The sequence below is a fragment of the Rhinolophus sinicus genome, chromosome 17, assembly GCF_057876585.1.
Source record: "Rhinolophus sinicus isolate RSI-liver-muscle chromosome 17, RSI-T2T, whole genome shotgun sequence".
Taxonomy (NCBI): Eukaryota; Metazoa; Chordata; class Mammalia; order Chiroptera; family Rhinolophidae; genus Rhinolophus; species Rhinolophus sinicus.
This window is the reverse complement of record NC_142517.1, coordinates 162,515,458-162,532,610: the sequence shown is the minus strand read 5'-3', so window position 1 is coordinate 162,532,610 and position 17,153 is coordinate 162,515,458. Positions and strand designations below refer to the sequence as shown.

Genomic DNA, 17,153 nt, shown 5'->3' with positions numbered 1-17,153 from the left:
ATAATCATTATTTTAGTTAATGTGAAGTTGAAATAAATAACTTTGGCCATGGACTAGGGTAAACATGTTCTGGTGAACTAGTAAGAATTAGGCGGGGGGAAAAGCCTGTGAACTCACCAAGTTTATTTTAAACTATTCTGAAGAATTGCGTAACTTGAAATAGTATTACTCAAAATTAATGTTGGAGTATATTACCACGGAATTTCTTCTAAATTACTAATTCCTACAACTTAAAAAAAAAAAGTATATGCCCCAGTTACTGAAAGAGTTCCGTATGTTGGGTTCTCTGCTTAGAACTTTATGTATATTATCTGATTTAATCATAGCCATTCTCTGAGAGGTAGAAACATCTTCATTTTAAAGATGTGAAAATGAGATCCTTAGAGGTTCAGTGATTTGTCTAAGATTTTTATGACCAGTAAACCTGTCTGATTTCAAAGCCCTTATTCTTAACCACTAAATATTGTACTAAAAAAGATAAGATGTAAAGGAATGCTGTAATGTAAGTGTATGGTGAAGTCTGTTGACTCAAGAACATGTCTTTGGAAAGTGATCTGTAATTTTTTAGTTCTAAGAAATGTGAAATTGCCCAAATGGCCACCTCATTTTCTGTAAACTTAATTTCACTTCTGTTTCAAGTCTCATTTCATAAGGCTATTCAGTTTTAAAGGATAATTTTACTGTTTACTTAATTTTTATCTTAATTTTGGCAATATTTATTATCAAAGATAAATTTAGATTCTTCTCCCGGTATCTTACCACTCACATACAAATAAATGTAATAATAATACTAACTTTCAGGCATAGGAGCAACAATATAATTCAGAGTGTATAGGGTCTGTGGTTTGAGTTTTTGTTCTTATAGTAGGGGGATTGGGTTGGGGATGATCCCATCATAACCCCTTCCCTAGCCTAATCCTTGGCCAACTCCAGGCAAGGTGCAATCTAGAGAATAATTTGAAGATAATAAGATAGACCGGTGATTTCCCACCTTTATTCTAGGTTTTCTAGTTGGATTAGTTCAGATTATCAGAGAGCTTTATTTTCTTTGCGCCTCCAGAAGAGTTGTGATTACCAGTTTTCTGTTATCCACTTGGTTAAAATTGAGGGTTGTAGTTAAGAAATTGCCATTTAAAACCTGCTAATGCATTTACTGTAGGGTGTTGTTGAGGAAATCACTATAGTAGCTACTCATTGGCCCCTACATAAAGACAACTATATAGGATATTTTTTCATTCTGGGTGTCAGAAAAAGTTATTTATGTAACTGCATCGACCGTGTTTCCTTTGTTGCTTCGACTGCCAAGAAGCTAACTTTTATTTTTATTTTCCTGTTTTATTGTGCCATTTGTGTAAGATGCTTCAAATCATAACGAGAAATACACAATATTGTGCTTCCAGGGAGACTTCTTTCGTAGTTTTAAAATAAGCAAAAAATTTACCTGTATCACTCTGTCTCATATTAGTAAGCTATAATATACCTTCCCATTGCTATATAATACAATATCAGTTTGTATGCCAATACTCATAAGTATTATTTTAAATACTTATATTTTAATTTCAATAATATACTTACATTTTATTATTATTATTACTGAATAATTCCACACTGAGATACAAACAGCTTAATTATCTTTAATTGTGGGAAATGATATTAGAAAACTCTGTGACCTTTAATGAGAATATCTTGGCCTTCGGTGTGTAAGAATGTGCTAAAGTCACTGTTTTATCCTATCAAACTCAATCAAACTGTCTTTCATGATTCCTGTGGTACCTCTATCTAAAATAATTGATGCTTAATGTTTGAAAACTTCTCATTTTGGGAATATAAACTAATTGGTAATTTTAATTAAATTAATTAAAAATTAATTGGTTTACAAACGTGTTTATAGTTTGTGGGTATATCATTGTTTTCTGTTGATAATATTTCTTAATATTTGTTCATTTTTGTGATACTGTTTTTTATGTGGTAATTTGAGTAAATCCCAGTTGAATTATGTTGCCACATTATGTCTTCAAAAGGGCATAAAGTCAGTACACATGCTTCAGTAATATCTGGTTGTTTTACCCTTATGTTTCCAGTTGGCAATTTGAAATTATGGCTTCAACTGCACTTTAAATATGTGATAATAGCATGTGTTTCTAATAAGGGCCAGCACCATTTTGTTCAGATAGTGTGAATAGTTGTCACTCATATATGACAAATGCACCTTCATCTGCTTCTTTGATAGCCCCCTAAAAACCATACCCTCAAATCAGGCCGATGAAATTAGCTGCTGTGTAAATTGTGTGTCTGAGTGGTTCATTATCTAATCACCGTCAGAACCACAGTGATAAAGTAGCTTGAAGCAGGGAAGAGGTCTGCCAGATGATTTCACCCCCTCCCCCAAATCCGGTTTCCCTTGGAAACCCTAATAGTGCAGTTTAGAACTTCAGGCTCTCATGCCTGGAATTCAGTGTCTTAATATACCAAACCTGAAAATACCAATAGTTCTGGAGCATAATTTTCTTTCTGTAAAGATCATAATTTTATTTATTTCAGTCAGTTTTTGAAATGTTGAGGCTCTTGAATTACTGTTCTGTTTCTAGTGCCCTAAATATTATTAAATAGAAAAAAAAAACTATCCTACTTGCAAGAAGGCAGAATAATTTGTGTAATTGTTAACCTTATAGGAATCTTTACTCATTCTAATAATGACCTTCTGTACTATTCGTTTATTGAATTGCTTCCTTTTAATTCATTTTAGGTGCTTTTGAAGATGATGATATCACGCATGTTGAAGGAAGTGTAGATCCTATTCGAGATATAGAAATAATACACGAAGAGCTTCAGCTTAAAGATGAGGAAATGATTGGGCCCATTATAGATAAACTAGAAAAAGTGGCTGTGAGAGGAGGAGATAAAAAACTAAAACCTGAATATGTAAGTAAAATATTACAGCTTCTTCAGATACTTCAGTTCATTTTTTTTTTATTAAATTTTCTAAGTAAAGCACATAAAATATCTAATATTGTTATGGAATTTTAGAATTCAAGGATCATTTCTGCTAAAAATTGTTGAGAAACTTCATTTTTTGTTGGCAACAAAGCATGAAGATAGGCTATTTAAGGTATTCTTAAGAAGCCATATTTAGCAGTAATATTGAGTGCTTGTATGGTTACTATATGTATATCTTCAAGTTTTAGTGTTAGGGAAATGTGATTTTATGATGAAAAAAATTACTGGATTTAGAGAAATGACGGAATGTATGAGTTTTGTGGATTTGTAGAAGTAATTTGTACAAGGAATTGTCTTCCGTAGGGGTTGAGTAAATGAACACACTATTAAAGTAGACAGATAAGTTTAATCTTTTACGAAGTGAAAACATGCCATTGTATTTAATATTCAAATGTGTTTTCTATTACATTGTAGTGAATAATTATTAGTAAATTTATAATGTTTCAAATCAGTTTTGAAGCTTTTAGTTTAAGTACCACGTTTTCCTGAAAATAAGACCGGGTCTTATATTAAGTTTTGCTCCAAAAGACGCATTAGGGCTTATGTTCATGGGATGTCTCCTGAAAAATCATGCTAGGGCTTATTTTCTGGTTAGGTCTTATTTTCAGGGAAACACGGTATGATCAAATTGTCTTTTGCATTAAACATACAATGACTTAATTATATATTTTCTCATTTATTAACTTCTTCCATAAACTGCTCTTGCTCTTTTTGCTTTTTTGTCAAAGGAAGTATTTTTTTTAACTTTTCATGTATTTTTAATACATGTGTTTATTTTTACTTTTTTCATTTAAGTTTGGAAAGCTCACAGTGGATTAGGGATCTCTACACTATTAAGGAAGAAATCAACTACAGAATTAACCCCTAAACTTAAGCGCACTATTAATACGTTATGGTCGGAAGTGCCTGGTCTGGGGACACGGAGACCTGTGTGGTGCAGCTGATTTCCCTGATTGTCTGGAAGTAGGAAGCCCATGTCATTTTACTCCTCTTAACATCACGGTTATTTCAGTTATTTCCTATTCAAATTATAATTGTAGCTTTGCATTGGAGAGTTTTGAAGTTTCTGACTGAACTTGGGAAAGGAATATGGTAGGAAAGGTGAAGCTGGAAGAGATGCACACATGGGAAGTCATAGGCTTTAGGAGCAAGTCCATCTTCACTAACCTGAAAAATTGTATAGCTAAGGTAATTTGTAAACAAAGATTAAGAAGAAACTCTTTATGAGTTTTCTCAAGACTGTCATTTTGAGTTGCAAAGCCATTTCGAGTCACATATGAGACTCGGCCTTTTAATCTAAACTTGGATTTAGGTCTTCAGTTGGGGTTTTCCAGAAGCAAGGAGTGGAGTGCAGGCAGTTTCCCTGGGAGCTATCTCAGGAAGCGCACATCAGGGAGCAGGGAAGGGAAGGAAACCAAAACAAAGTATATAAATGAGCAGGCAGGTGAAAACCCTGAGCTACTGGGCCTCAGTCCAGCTGGGGACCTCTGGAAGACAGTGTAGAAAGTGTCTTGTAGTTTTTCCACTGGAAGGGTGAGGAAGCTGAGGTAATTATCAAGTAATTTTGATCAGTCATTGGTTATGGGCTGCTCCTAGGAGTGTTAACTCCCTGGCGCCTGATGTCTGTGTAGGCCAAGCATAGTGCTGAGGCGGAGTTCTAGATGCTGACAGTAAGAAGCCATCGGCGTCGGCTGGTCCTGTGAGGGCAAAGGGGATATGGGCAGGCACTGACACTCTGCCACACGTCTGACAGGCATTTAAATTTTTTGTCCTAGTCATTCTGTTTGTTTTAGGTTGTTCTTTATGATCACAAGATTAATTTGGTGGTGTTTTATATTTTTCCTTGCTTCGATTTATCTTTAGTTTTCCCAATATGAGAGGGTACGTATGATTATGATATCACCTAGTTCTTTTAGGGGAGTTTCTGAAAAGCAAATGTTTCCTTATATTCTGTGACATTTGGTCTAAAAAGATAAAATGTGATTGGCTTCTTGTTTTCAGTATTTGTTTGTAATCTTGGTTAACAGAATCAGGGATTTTAATTGGACATAGAGTCTAGGCTATAAAAGATAGCTACTTGAAAATTATAAGAAAAATAGGTAGATCATTTTATTCACTAGGCAGTTACCTCATTATTCCTTAATATTCATTCAAGTGTGTCTTTATTTTCTAGATAATCTTTTAGAAATTCGACATTCAAGCCTCTCTTTCTATGAAGTTTACATTTTCTAAATTTGGATGTCATTTGTATATTAATGTGAATATGCTGGAAAAACTTGGATTAGATATAATCTAGCATAAAACATGAACCAACTTTTAAATGCTAAATCAGAATATTTTCTAAGTGTAGGGTTGATAAATTCTGACATAAAGATACCTTTTATAGAGGGTCTTGCTGTCTGTGATAAAATTGAGGCACTAAAGAAGGCAAGAGTGGGAGAAACATTTCCTATTGGTATTAACTAGCCAAGTGTATTAATTTCCTAGGGCTGCCATAACAAGTCCCACAAACTGGATGGCTTAAAACAATAGAAATGTATTCTTTCACAGTTCCAGATGCTAGACGTCTGATACAGGTGTGGGCAGGGCTATGCTCCCTCTGAAGTCTCTAGAGGAGAAGCCTTTCTTGGTTCTTTAGCTTCTGGTAGCCCCAGGTGTTCTGTGGTTGTGGCACTGAAAATCCAGTCTCTGGCTCCATCATCATATGGCCATCTTCCCTCTGTGTCTCCGTCCAAATTTCCCTCTTCTAAGGACACCATCATAATTGGATTAAGGGCCCACCCTACTCCAGTATGGTTTCATTTTAGCTATTTCCCAAATAAAGTCACACTTTGGGTACCAGGGGTTAGGGCTTCAATATCTCTTTTTGGAGGACACAGTTCAAGCCATACCAGTAACACCAAGGCATCAAGAGCAATGTTGATAATAAACCTATTTAAGTGTGTATACACATTCCGTATGGAAAGACAAAATCTGGAAAATGAAGGTAGAAGGCTTTAAGGAACAATTTATTTTGTATTGCTCAATTATTTGGAAATCATCATACTTAAAACATTCATAGAATTAAGTTACGTAATCAAACAACTAAAGAAAGGCAACCAGAAGTAATTAATGAGTCTTTTTTTACTGTCAATAACTGAATTAAATTATTGATGTCCCCCAAAACATGTAGCTATTAGCAGATTTCTTCTCATTATTCTTATGGCAGCCTTTAAAGTTGATTTTTCCATAACTTTAAAAAAATCATTTAAAATATTTGAATATGGGGGTGGCCAATTAGCCAGTTGGTTAGAACATGGTGCTAATAACACCAAGCTTGCCAGTTTGATCCCCGCATGGGTCACTGTGAGCTGCGCCCTCCTTAAAAAGAATAAAAATAAATAAATTAAAATACTTGAATATGTAATAGATATGTTTTTCACTAAAAGTCAAAAGATCCAAAAGAGTATACTACAAAAATGTAGTTCTCTCTCCCACTCTGTCTCCTCATTTACCCTTTTCTTTAGGTTCTTATATATCCTTCCAGAACTATTCTTACATGACTTAGAGATCAAGTACTAAACGTACTTGGTGAGGATAAACTGTATTTATTCATCTTCCCCTCCCTTCCCCCCATGTTCCCTCTGTCCTCAGAGTCTCTAACTTAGTTAATGGAACCAAATTGTTTGAACTGAAAACCAGTATCTTTGACTCCTCTCTCTACCATTTATATCCTGTACCATTTATTTGATCTTCTGATTTTTCCCTGTATCTCTTCCTCCCCCATTTTCATGACTTACTTAGTTTGGGCATCATTTATGCTTAATTTATTTTTGCACTTTAACTGATTTCTTTAACATTATTGCTCTTTTCCACAAATATAAAATACAGATCTAATTATGTTATTTCCTTGATTAAAATACTTCATCATCTTCCTATAAGATACTGCCAACATAAAGTCCATGGCTCACAGATTTCTCTGTGATTTGGCCTTGCCTGACCTGTATTTTGTCAACTCTCCTGACCATGAACTAAACATTTTGGTTTCACGTGGGTTCGTTTACTAGAACTCTCCCTTTTTGCTGCACCTCCGTCCCAGTTTCTTAATCATCCTTTAAGACGTAGCCTAAAGCAGCAGTTTCCTACTCTTTAAAAAAATGTTTTTATTATGGCAGACTATACATAACAAAGTTTATCACTGTAACCATTTTAAGTGTACAGTTTAGTGGCATTAATTACATTCACAGTGTTGTGCAACCACCACCACTATCCATTTCCAAACTGAAACTCTATCCTTTAAATGACAACTCCCCATGTCCTCCTCCTCCCGGTCCCTGGTCATCGTTCTCTTTTCTGCATTCTTTGTCTATGAATTTGCCTATTCTAGGAACCTAATACAAGTGGAATCATACAGTTTTTGTCTTTGTATCTGGCTTGTTTTCATTTAGCATAATGTTTTCAAGGTTCATCCATGTTGTAGTGTGTATCAGAATTTCATTCCTTTTTAAAGCTGAATAATGTATGTATATACCACTTTTTGTGGATATTTGGGTTGTGTTTACATTTTGGCTATTGTGAATAATACTGTTATGAACATTGTCGTACAAGCATGTTGTGGTTAGAACACTTGAAGAAATCTCTATTGAAAATAGTCTAGAAGGAAATATTAAGTGATAATCGTGGGAGGAAGAGTTATGAATGCTTCCACCTTAAATGTTTTTCTGCTTCGATTTTATTGCTTTTATAAAAGAAACTTATGGAAATGAACCCCAAAGTTAGAAATATTTATTAAATATAGCAGACCATTTTGAAGTGCCTGAACCAGAAATTTAGTTCATTATTTGAGTCTATATTACACACAATACCCCAAACTTAGGAAAAGGGTTATACAATTTTCAAAATCAAAGTGGCAAGTTGCTTATTTGACGTGGCAGTGCCAATGTGGGAGTCAAACTGTGGCAGGTAGGACTACTTCATGGGTCCTAGAGAAATGATTCTCATTCTGATTATTCTCAACATACATGAGCGGTTTTGACAGTAATGCTCTCAGGCCAGTAGGAAGGATTGAGATAAAGTGTCCTCTTTTTCTTGAACTCGGATGAAAAGAATGAGAGTGTAAATTAGGATTGACCAGGATTAATATAATGGTCATCTTAACACTGCAGAAGACATTTTACTTTCTTAGTTTATAATCATTATTTTGAGCAAGTCATTGTTCTTCTTTTAAGGATTTAGGGGGAAATATTTCACTTCTTATTTAATAGTATACATTGTGTGAACAAATAGGTATGATCTACTATAGGTGAAAACCCTGAGTTATTGAATCTCAGAAGTTTCATTGTATTCTTTAATTGGGGTCTTTGAGTTGTAAGGAATAGAGACTCAGCTTAGGCCATTTCAAGAAATGGATTTTTATTTTTAAAATTTAAGGCTAGAAGAGAAATGAAAATCCAAAAATATTCAAGAGCACACAGTGTGGTATTGCGAGACCTTTAGGAGTTAGACTGTAAGTCATCCCAGGAGCTGAGCAGAGGGCTGTGCTGCTGGGAATAATGCACGTCTTCTTAGGTGGCGCTCTGTGTGCACGGAACTCGGGGTTCTTCAGATGAGCTTCCCTAGAAGTCGACTTACTTTGTTTTCCGCTGCCACTGGACATCATCTCCTGTTTTCTATATTGCTTTTATTCCTGATTTCTGCTGCTTCGTAATTTCTGCTTACCACAAATAGCTTTTATTTATCATGTCATGTAACTTACTCCATCTTGTGTTCTTTCAGTGTATGCTTTCAGTTTATGGCTCCAATAATGTTATCTTGGTATTTCCTAATTTTGATTCCTGAGATCGAGCATCTAATTGTCTAAGGTTATTCCCATTTAGGCAGAGGTTTTTTGGGTTTCTTCCTTCTTCTTTCTTCATGAGATGACTTCACAGGACAAGGGCCCACCAGCTCTGGTAAGGAGACTGTGTTCTGGGTAGGACCGTCTCCTCAGTGGAACTCAGTGAACTGCATCAGACTCCTTTAGGAGGGTCCTGGGAGCAAAGCACCATGAGGACAGCAGTTAGGACGTGCAAAACTGTTTTAGACTTCCAGAGGAACGCAAAAGAATGTATTGTGTTTGAGGCAAGGGTCCTGAGCATTAGACTCATTTGAGGCCAGACTACTTTAGACCCAATCCACTTACATCCACCCTAAAGAAAATGCACTCATCTAAGAACTGACATTAGGGTGCATATGCTATAGGCCTAGTTTCCTGGATATTCCCACCTGCCCGCTTTCTCCTTGCCTATAGCCAACAAAACACAGGTGGACAAAATTAAAAATAGGACATTAAGGGGTGGCTGGATGGCTCAGTTGGTTGGCGTGTGAGCTCTGAATATCAGGGTTGCCGGTTCGATTCCCACATAGGCCAGTGCGCTGCGCCCTCCACAACTAGATTGAAGACCACGAGCTGCTGCTGAGCTTCCAGAGGGGTGGACGGATGGCTCAGTTGGTTAGAGCACGAGCTCTGAAAAACAAGGTTGCCGGTTCAAATTCCCACATGGGATGGTGGGCTGTGCCCCCTGCAACTAAGATTGAAAGCAGCAACTGGACTTGGAGCTGAGCTGTACCCTCCACAACTGGATTGAAGGATGACTTGGAACTGATGGTCCCTGGAGAAACACACAGTTCCCTAATAAAATTTATAAAAAAAAATAGGACATTGGTATCCCCATAAACTCATTATTACCAACCTTAAGTGGGCCCTCAGCTATATCCAACTTTGCTATTTGCCCTCCTACTCTCTGCTGTAGCTGCTTCCCTAGTCCCTCAGATCTCTTATATATGCCCACTCCCTACTTGCATCCATCCTTACCCTCAACAGATGACCTTGCCTCCAACTTCAGAGATCAAAATAAAAGCCATCAGGCAGGAATTCTCTCAGTTTTCCACTAGCCTGATCAAATCTAAAGGCTACTTATTCCCTCCTCTTATCTGTGGCTAGTTATCCCAATTCTTTGGATCTTACCACTTCCTAACTTTTCAGAAACCTAGCACCATTAGTCTTCCCTTCTTTTTCCCTGTTGGTTGCTTTTAGTGACTTTATTGAGATAAATTCACATATCATAAAGTTCACCATTTTAAAGTATTCAATTCAGTGGTTTTTATTGTACTCACAAAGTTGTGTTTTGATCACCAATAATCCATCCTTGCGTGTATATACAACTTGTCCCTTTCAAACTAGATTGTTTTCATCAATTAATTGAAGATGGCTTTTTTAAAAATTAGCAATTATTGGGGTGACAATTGTTAGTAAAGTTACATAGATTTCAGGTGAACAATTCTGTATGACATAATCTATAAATCCCATTGTGTGTTCACCACCCAAAGTCAGTTCTCCTTCCATCACCATATATTTGATGCGCTTTACCTTCATCTACCACCTCCCCCTTTACCCTCTGGTAACCACTAAACTATTGTCTGTGTCTATGAGTTTTTGTTTCTCATTTGTTTGTCTTGTTCTTTTGTTGTTTTTGGTTTATATACCACATATAAGTGAAATCATATGGTTCTCTGCTTTTTCTGTGTGACTTGTTTCGCTTAGCATTATAATCTCAAGATCCATCCATGTTGTCACAAATGGTCGTATTTCATCTTTTCTTCCCGCCGAATAGTATTCCATTGTGTATATATACCACAACTTCTTTATCCATTCATCTATCGAAGGACATTTTGGTTGTTTCCATGTCTTGGCCACTGTAAATAAAGCTGCATTGAACATTGGAGTGCACTTGTTTTTATGGATAAATGTTTTCAGATTTTTGGAGTAGATACCCAGGAGAGGGATTGCTGGGTCATATGGCAATTCTATTCGTAATTTTTTGAGGAACCTCCACACCGCCTTCCATAGCGGCTGCACCAGTCTGCATTCCCACCAACAGTGTCTGAGGGTTCCTTTTTCTCCACAGCCTCTCCAGCACTTGTTACTATTTGTCTTATTGATGATAGCCATTCTAACTGGAGTGAGGTGATATCTCATTGTGGTTTTGATTTGCATTTCTCTGATGATTAGTGATGTTGAGCATTTTTTCATATGTCTATTTGAAGATGGATTTTTTTAATATTAAAAAAATCAAACTTCTTCCTGAATATACCACACTCCCCATCCTTTCATTACCATATTTTCTCTACCCTTCTTTTTTTTCTTTTTTCTTGTTTTTTTTTTTTTTTTAGGAGGGCGCAACTCACAGTGGCCCATGTGGGGATCGAACTGGCAACCTTGGTATAATTAGCACCATGCTCTAACCAACTGTGCTAACCGGCCACCCCTCTACCCTCCTTAAAAACATCTTGAAAGAATTATTTTGCCACCTCTTAATAACCTATCCAGTCTATCTGGTTACCTGCCCATCATACTCAAACAGATTTTGCCAGGGATATCAGTGACTTTTGCATTGTCAAACCCAGTATAAATTTTCAGTCATCATGATTTGTCAGTTGCATTGGACACTTGAGTCATTGCTTGGACGGTTCTTCCCTTGGATTCAATAACCACATTCTCCCCATTTCCCTCCTACATCTCGAGCAACTTCTCAGTTTCTTTTGCAAACTCATCACCTTTATACTGTTGCATTAAACATTGGCATTGCTTAAAGTTGAGTCTTAGCTTCTCTTCTCTCAGTTCTCTTCCATGTGATGCTCGTATCCATGGCTACAATTAGTATTTAAATACAAATAACTTCCAGATTTGTATCTCTAGCACTTGTATGTCCTCTGAGCTCAAGAATAGTATATTTCATTCCTCACTTGACATCTCACAGATTTCTCAAAGACATCGTAAAGTTAGCACATCTAAAATCAAACTCAAGTGTTCCCTTCCTCAAACCTGATATTTTCCCACTATTTCTTAGCTTAATGAGATGAACCACTATCTTAGATTATGCAAACCAGAAGCCTAGTCATCTTTGATACATTATCTTTCCATCATTTCTCATATCTAGTTCATCACTGAATGCTGGTAATATCTATATGTAAGGATATAATGATATGCCTATATTTTCTCGTATATATGCATACACACACAGAGAGAGATAAAGGATAAAGCAAATACAGCAAAATGATAATTAATGAATCTGGGTATAGAGATACTATTTTTGTAACTTTCCTATAAGTTTGAAATTACTTCAAAATAGAAAGTAAAAACAAAAAATAAAAATATGACTTTAATGTATAGAGATACAGTTAAGATACATAATAATCTTAGTATCACAGTAGGTGAAGGGAGCAGTAAGGGAGTAAAAGTGTTACAATCCTCAGATTAAAAGACAAAGTGTTTGGTGGTTTCTCAAATAGTTAAACGTAGAATTACCATATGACCAAATAGTTCCAGGCCTGGATTGATATTTCCAAAAGAATTGAAAGCAGGTACTCAAGTAAATATATGTATATGTATGTTCTTAGCAGCACTATTCACAATAGCCAGAAGGTGAAAACAGCCCAAATGTCTACAGGGATGAATGATAAATTGTGGTACATACATACAATAGAATATTATTCACCCCTAAAAAATAAATGAGGACCGGTACTAGATGTGGATCAACCTTGAAAACATTCTGCAGACACAGAGGTCACATCGTATGATTCCATGTATGTGGAATTATTTAGAATATGTAAATTGATGGATACAGAACTGTAGATTGGTAGTTGGCCAGGAGTTAGAGGGAGGGGAGAATGGGGAGAAATTGCTTATTGAGTGTAGGGTTTTATTATGAAGTGATGGAAATATTTTAGAAGTAGATCGAGGTGGTGATTGCATAACATTGTGAATATACTTCATTATAACCCCTTCTCAGGTTTGACCTTCAAACCAGTAATCTTCTGCCATATCAATTAAATTTCCAATTTGGAATTTTATTTTCCTTCTTTGATTTTGATTTCCTTAAAAATCTTAGTTTGTCAACTTTCCTGACATCATATCTGTTTTTTCTAACCTTACTCTGTACTCTTTATGGCCTCATGCTCTTGTTTCATAGACGCTCTATCTTTTTGCATTCTGCCAAGTATGCCAGATAATTCATTTAGCAGTTTGTGTGTGTGTGATCATTTCCCTCCATATTATTCTCCTTATTCAGTAGCCTTTTTATTAAAATCAGATTTCTGAACTCCCCCCTCCTGTCCTTCCTTGAACATGGTGAAACCCATTCAGACTTATTTACAGGAATCATAGGGACAGTGCCTTCTTCTCCTTAGGAATGGTCAGCTCCTCTGCTGAGATCTGTGCCTCAACCATGACCTGGTCATTGTTCCCACTGGCAACATTATGGCTGACGGGCCAGGAGCACTATGTTAAGTTCTCCATGTTTGCTGTATGAGCCACAGAGCTGAAAACCCAACACCTATTGCAAAAAGTAACCTATTTTAATTCTTCGAGGACATCCGCTTTGTACACACCCACCTACCCACCCAGGCAGAACATTGCTGCCACTTGTCTTAGTTTGCTCCTTTGTTGCCTGATTCTTTTCTGGGAGTTTTAGTCATTGAAGGTGTAAAAAGATTGTAGTCAGGGACCAGTACTCTAGTCTCCATAAACAACAGCATTCATTTAGTAGAGCAACAAATGCTTAATATTCTGATTCAGGCAGATCTGAAATATTAAGTTAGAATATACAGTGGAGGTCTCTTTCGTGAGGGAAAGCCCAGATTTGGAATATTTAAAGGAGATACTCCGTGTTGGAGCAGAAGGAAGCTGTATTAGTGGACTTCCAGCCAGACTATTTTGAGCTAAAGGCCTTGCCTCCGTTCTTCTGGTCTGAGTGCATTGTTGGCGGTGTGTGGTAAAGCCACCCAACCGGCATAGGCCAGCTCATCTGGGTGTCAGCATCAGGTATTAGGGTAGTAGGTTTGGCAAGAGAGAAGTATCAGGCTTGGAGGCTATAATTATTACCGACTAAGAGTGAGTCATCCTGGTAAATTGCCAAGTCTATCCATTTAGCCATCAAATTTTAGGATTACAGGTGGTAGAGAATAAAGTCCTGCCTTCTCCCTCACGCTGTGAGTATAATACCGAGTTTCCCCCAAAATAAGACCTAACCAGAAAATAAGCCCTACCATGAGTTTTCAGGATGACATCCCCTGAACATAAGCCCTTAATGCGTCTTTTGGAGCAAAAATTAATATAAGACCTGGTCTTATTTTTGGGGAAACACGGTATATATACCTTTATTTTTTTCCAATTCTAAAAATGATATATACTGGTTAAAAATAAATAAAAACAGCATTGTAGTTTTTAAAAACAACGCAGAAAGGGAGAGTCTCTGGAATCTACTCTTCTAGAGATTTCTTTTGCTAACAATTTGATGTGGCATCTGTCCAGTTTCATTACTTGAGTACATTTATTTAAATGTATTACATACAGCTTCAAAACCGCAAATGGAATTACATTATACATTCTGTCAAATAATAACAGTTAATATCTATTGAGCATTTACTATGTGCCTGGAACTGTGGCAGTTACTTTACATGTATTTTCACATTTAATTCTCACAATCACTGTATTTTGAATTGGAGTTATTATCTTAATTTTACAGAAACAGACTAAGAGAGGTTAAAGTTACACAAAGTTATATAGCTAGAAAGTGGCAGAGCCAGGACTTGTACCCAAATCTGTTTGATGACAGAATCCATATTCTTAACCTTATTCCATTATTCTGAACCTGCGTTTTTCACTTAGCAATATATTTTGGACATTTTCCCATGCAAATGTATATATAGATATACTTTGTCATAATGGATAAAAACTGTTGTTTATGAATGTTACATAACTTATTAACAAATCTCCAATTAATGGGTATTTAGGTTGTTTATAATCTATATCTCTCTTTTGGTGCTAGTATCTCACTGTTCTAAGTACTGTAGCTTTATGCTTTATTTTAATACATAGTAAAGCAAGTTGCATATTTTTCTCTCTAAACATTCTTTTAGAATAATGATGTTCTCCCACATCCCTGTTATGATTTTTAACTGGAATTGTGTTAGATAAATATTTTGTGGCTAGAGTTTTTATCTTCTCAGTGTTGGTCAGGATAGATGAATTTTGAGTAAAGTCTGGCTGATGCAATTTTTAGGTCAGTGTCTGAACCTCAGGGCTGGGAATCCACGTACCTGGGACATATACTTAACTGGCTGTTATTGGGGCATTTGAGTATTGCCACAGAGTCACTCACTTCCACGATTCTTGCACTTTGGGATCATAAATATCTTATAAGCGTTTGGAAGATATGTGCCATCGTCCCTCAAAGGCACATAAATCTAGAACTTTATATACAATTTTGGGGTTAGGAAACCCCTGAAATCCATTTATGGATCATAGATTAATTCCTGCTGTGGGAACTGAAGAATACCAAAATAGAGAAGTCTAGTAATTAGTCTTGGAAATTATAGTAAATAAATAGATTATGTTATTTTGTGCAAAGAAAAATACTAATTTTTATCATACATGGATTGACAATCATATATTGTACCCAAAGAGTAAGAATATTGAATTTCCTTGATGACCTTGAAATGAGAATGAGGACTTTGAATAACAACTTTGGGAATGTTTAGGCTGAAAAAGGAGCAATTAGAAAGTCAGTAAAGAAAACAAATAGGCCAGGGTAATAGGACAGAATATGAATTTTCAAATCACTTAGACCTGAATTTGAATATCAGCTGTGCCACTTTCTAGCTGTGGGAATTTAGGCAAGTCACACATCCTCCCGGAGTCTAAATACATTACAGCTGCTATTAACAACAATAATAACTTACATCAAGAAAATAGAGCATTTCTTGGGCGGCTGGTTGACTCAGTTGATTAGAGTACAGTGCTTGTAACACCCAGGTTTCCGGTTCGATTCCCACATGGGCCAGTGAGCTGCGCCCTCCACAACTAGATTGAAAAAAAACAATGACGTGACTTGGAGCTGATGGGTCCTGGAAAAACACAGTGTTCCCCAATATTCCCCAATAAAATTTTTTTAAAAAAGAGAAAGAAAATACAGCATTTCTAAAGTGAAATATGAGATTCTCAGTAAGACTTCAAAGTAGAAGAGCGATATGGCGTATTCAAGTTTGGATTAAGTTTCTTTGCAGTTAAAATGTAGTAGTTCAGCAAAAGGTAGTTCTTGTAAAATGTTAAGACTAGAAGCCTGAACTGAGATTTCACTCAAAGCCAGTATTGTTGGTAACCTTCGGAAATTTGAAGAAAAAGACTAATGAAAAATTATTCAGATGTTAAAGACGTGTATGTGCTTTAAGGGACTACCCAAGAGAATATATTGCCATTTTGTAGATTATTGGCATTTAATCTCTTCACCAATCATAACAGCAATGGCAACAACTCCCATTTATTGAGAACTTACTCTGTGCCAACAACTGCTCTAGACACTGTCTATGCATTTTCTCTTTTGATCTTCACAACAACCCCCAGGAGGTAGATAGTATTGTCATCTGCGTTTTATCAGTGAAGTAATAGGTCACAGACCTGATGAGTGGTAGACCTAGGATTTATTCCCACACTTAAGTGTTGAGCTGTTACCTCTAGAATTAATATGCTTACATCATAGCCATATAACCAGAAAGTTCAAATGACCAGGAATTTTTGCATAATCTCCATCATGTACAGAATTTATTTTGAAAATGAGGACTTTGCTACAGTTATTAAAACATTCCTCCTCCTACATCTGTATTTCTACACAAAGAAATGCAAAATCCTAAAGTAAGTTTGATACATCAAGCATTAAAGTGTTTTTATTTTGTTTTTATTGTATTCTAATTTATTAAAAGTAGGTTATTAGTATGTATTAGATTATTTTTTCAGTTAACTAAACTCAGTTAACTAGAACCTTTTGTTCTGACTATATTAATATATGATTATACATACCAGCATAAGAAAAAAATCAATATATTAACTATTATATACAAATATGCCCAAATGTTTTCTTTCATCTGATTAGAAAATTTTAAGATAAGGAATATATAACTTTTAATTTTTTGCTAAAATTAAAATTAATTTATACTTTAAGAAAAACAGCACATTGCAACTATACCATATAATGATCATTTATATAAGATAATCTTATCTGAGTACAGTCTGTTTTTTATTTGTCTTAAGTAAAACTGACATCTTTTAGTAGTCTAAGGTATCTTTTCTTGGCTGTTAAATC

General features: G+C 35.8%; 1 protein-coding gene across 1 annotated transcript in view; it reads left to right on the top strand.

Moving 5' to 3' along the window:
* OLA1 (Obg like ATPase 1) overlaps window positions 1–17,153 on the top strand; it is a 143,947-nt gene that overhangs the window by 78,131 nt on the left and 48,663 nt on the right. Inside the window, exon 5 of the mRNA XM_019727463.3 lies at window positions 2,747–2,922. Within this exon, the coding sequence (XP_019583022.1) occupies window positions 2,747–2,922 (176 nt within the window). The remainder of the gene's footprint in view (window positions 1–2,746; window positions 2,923–17,153) is intronic.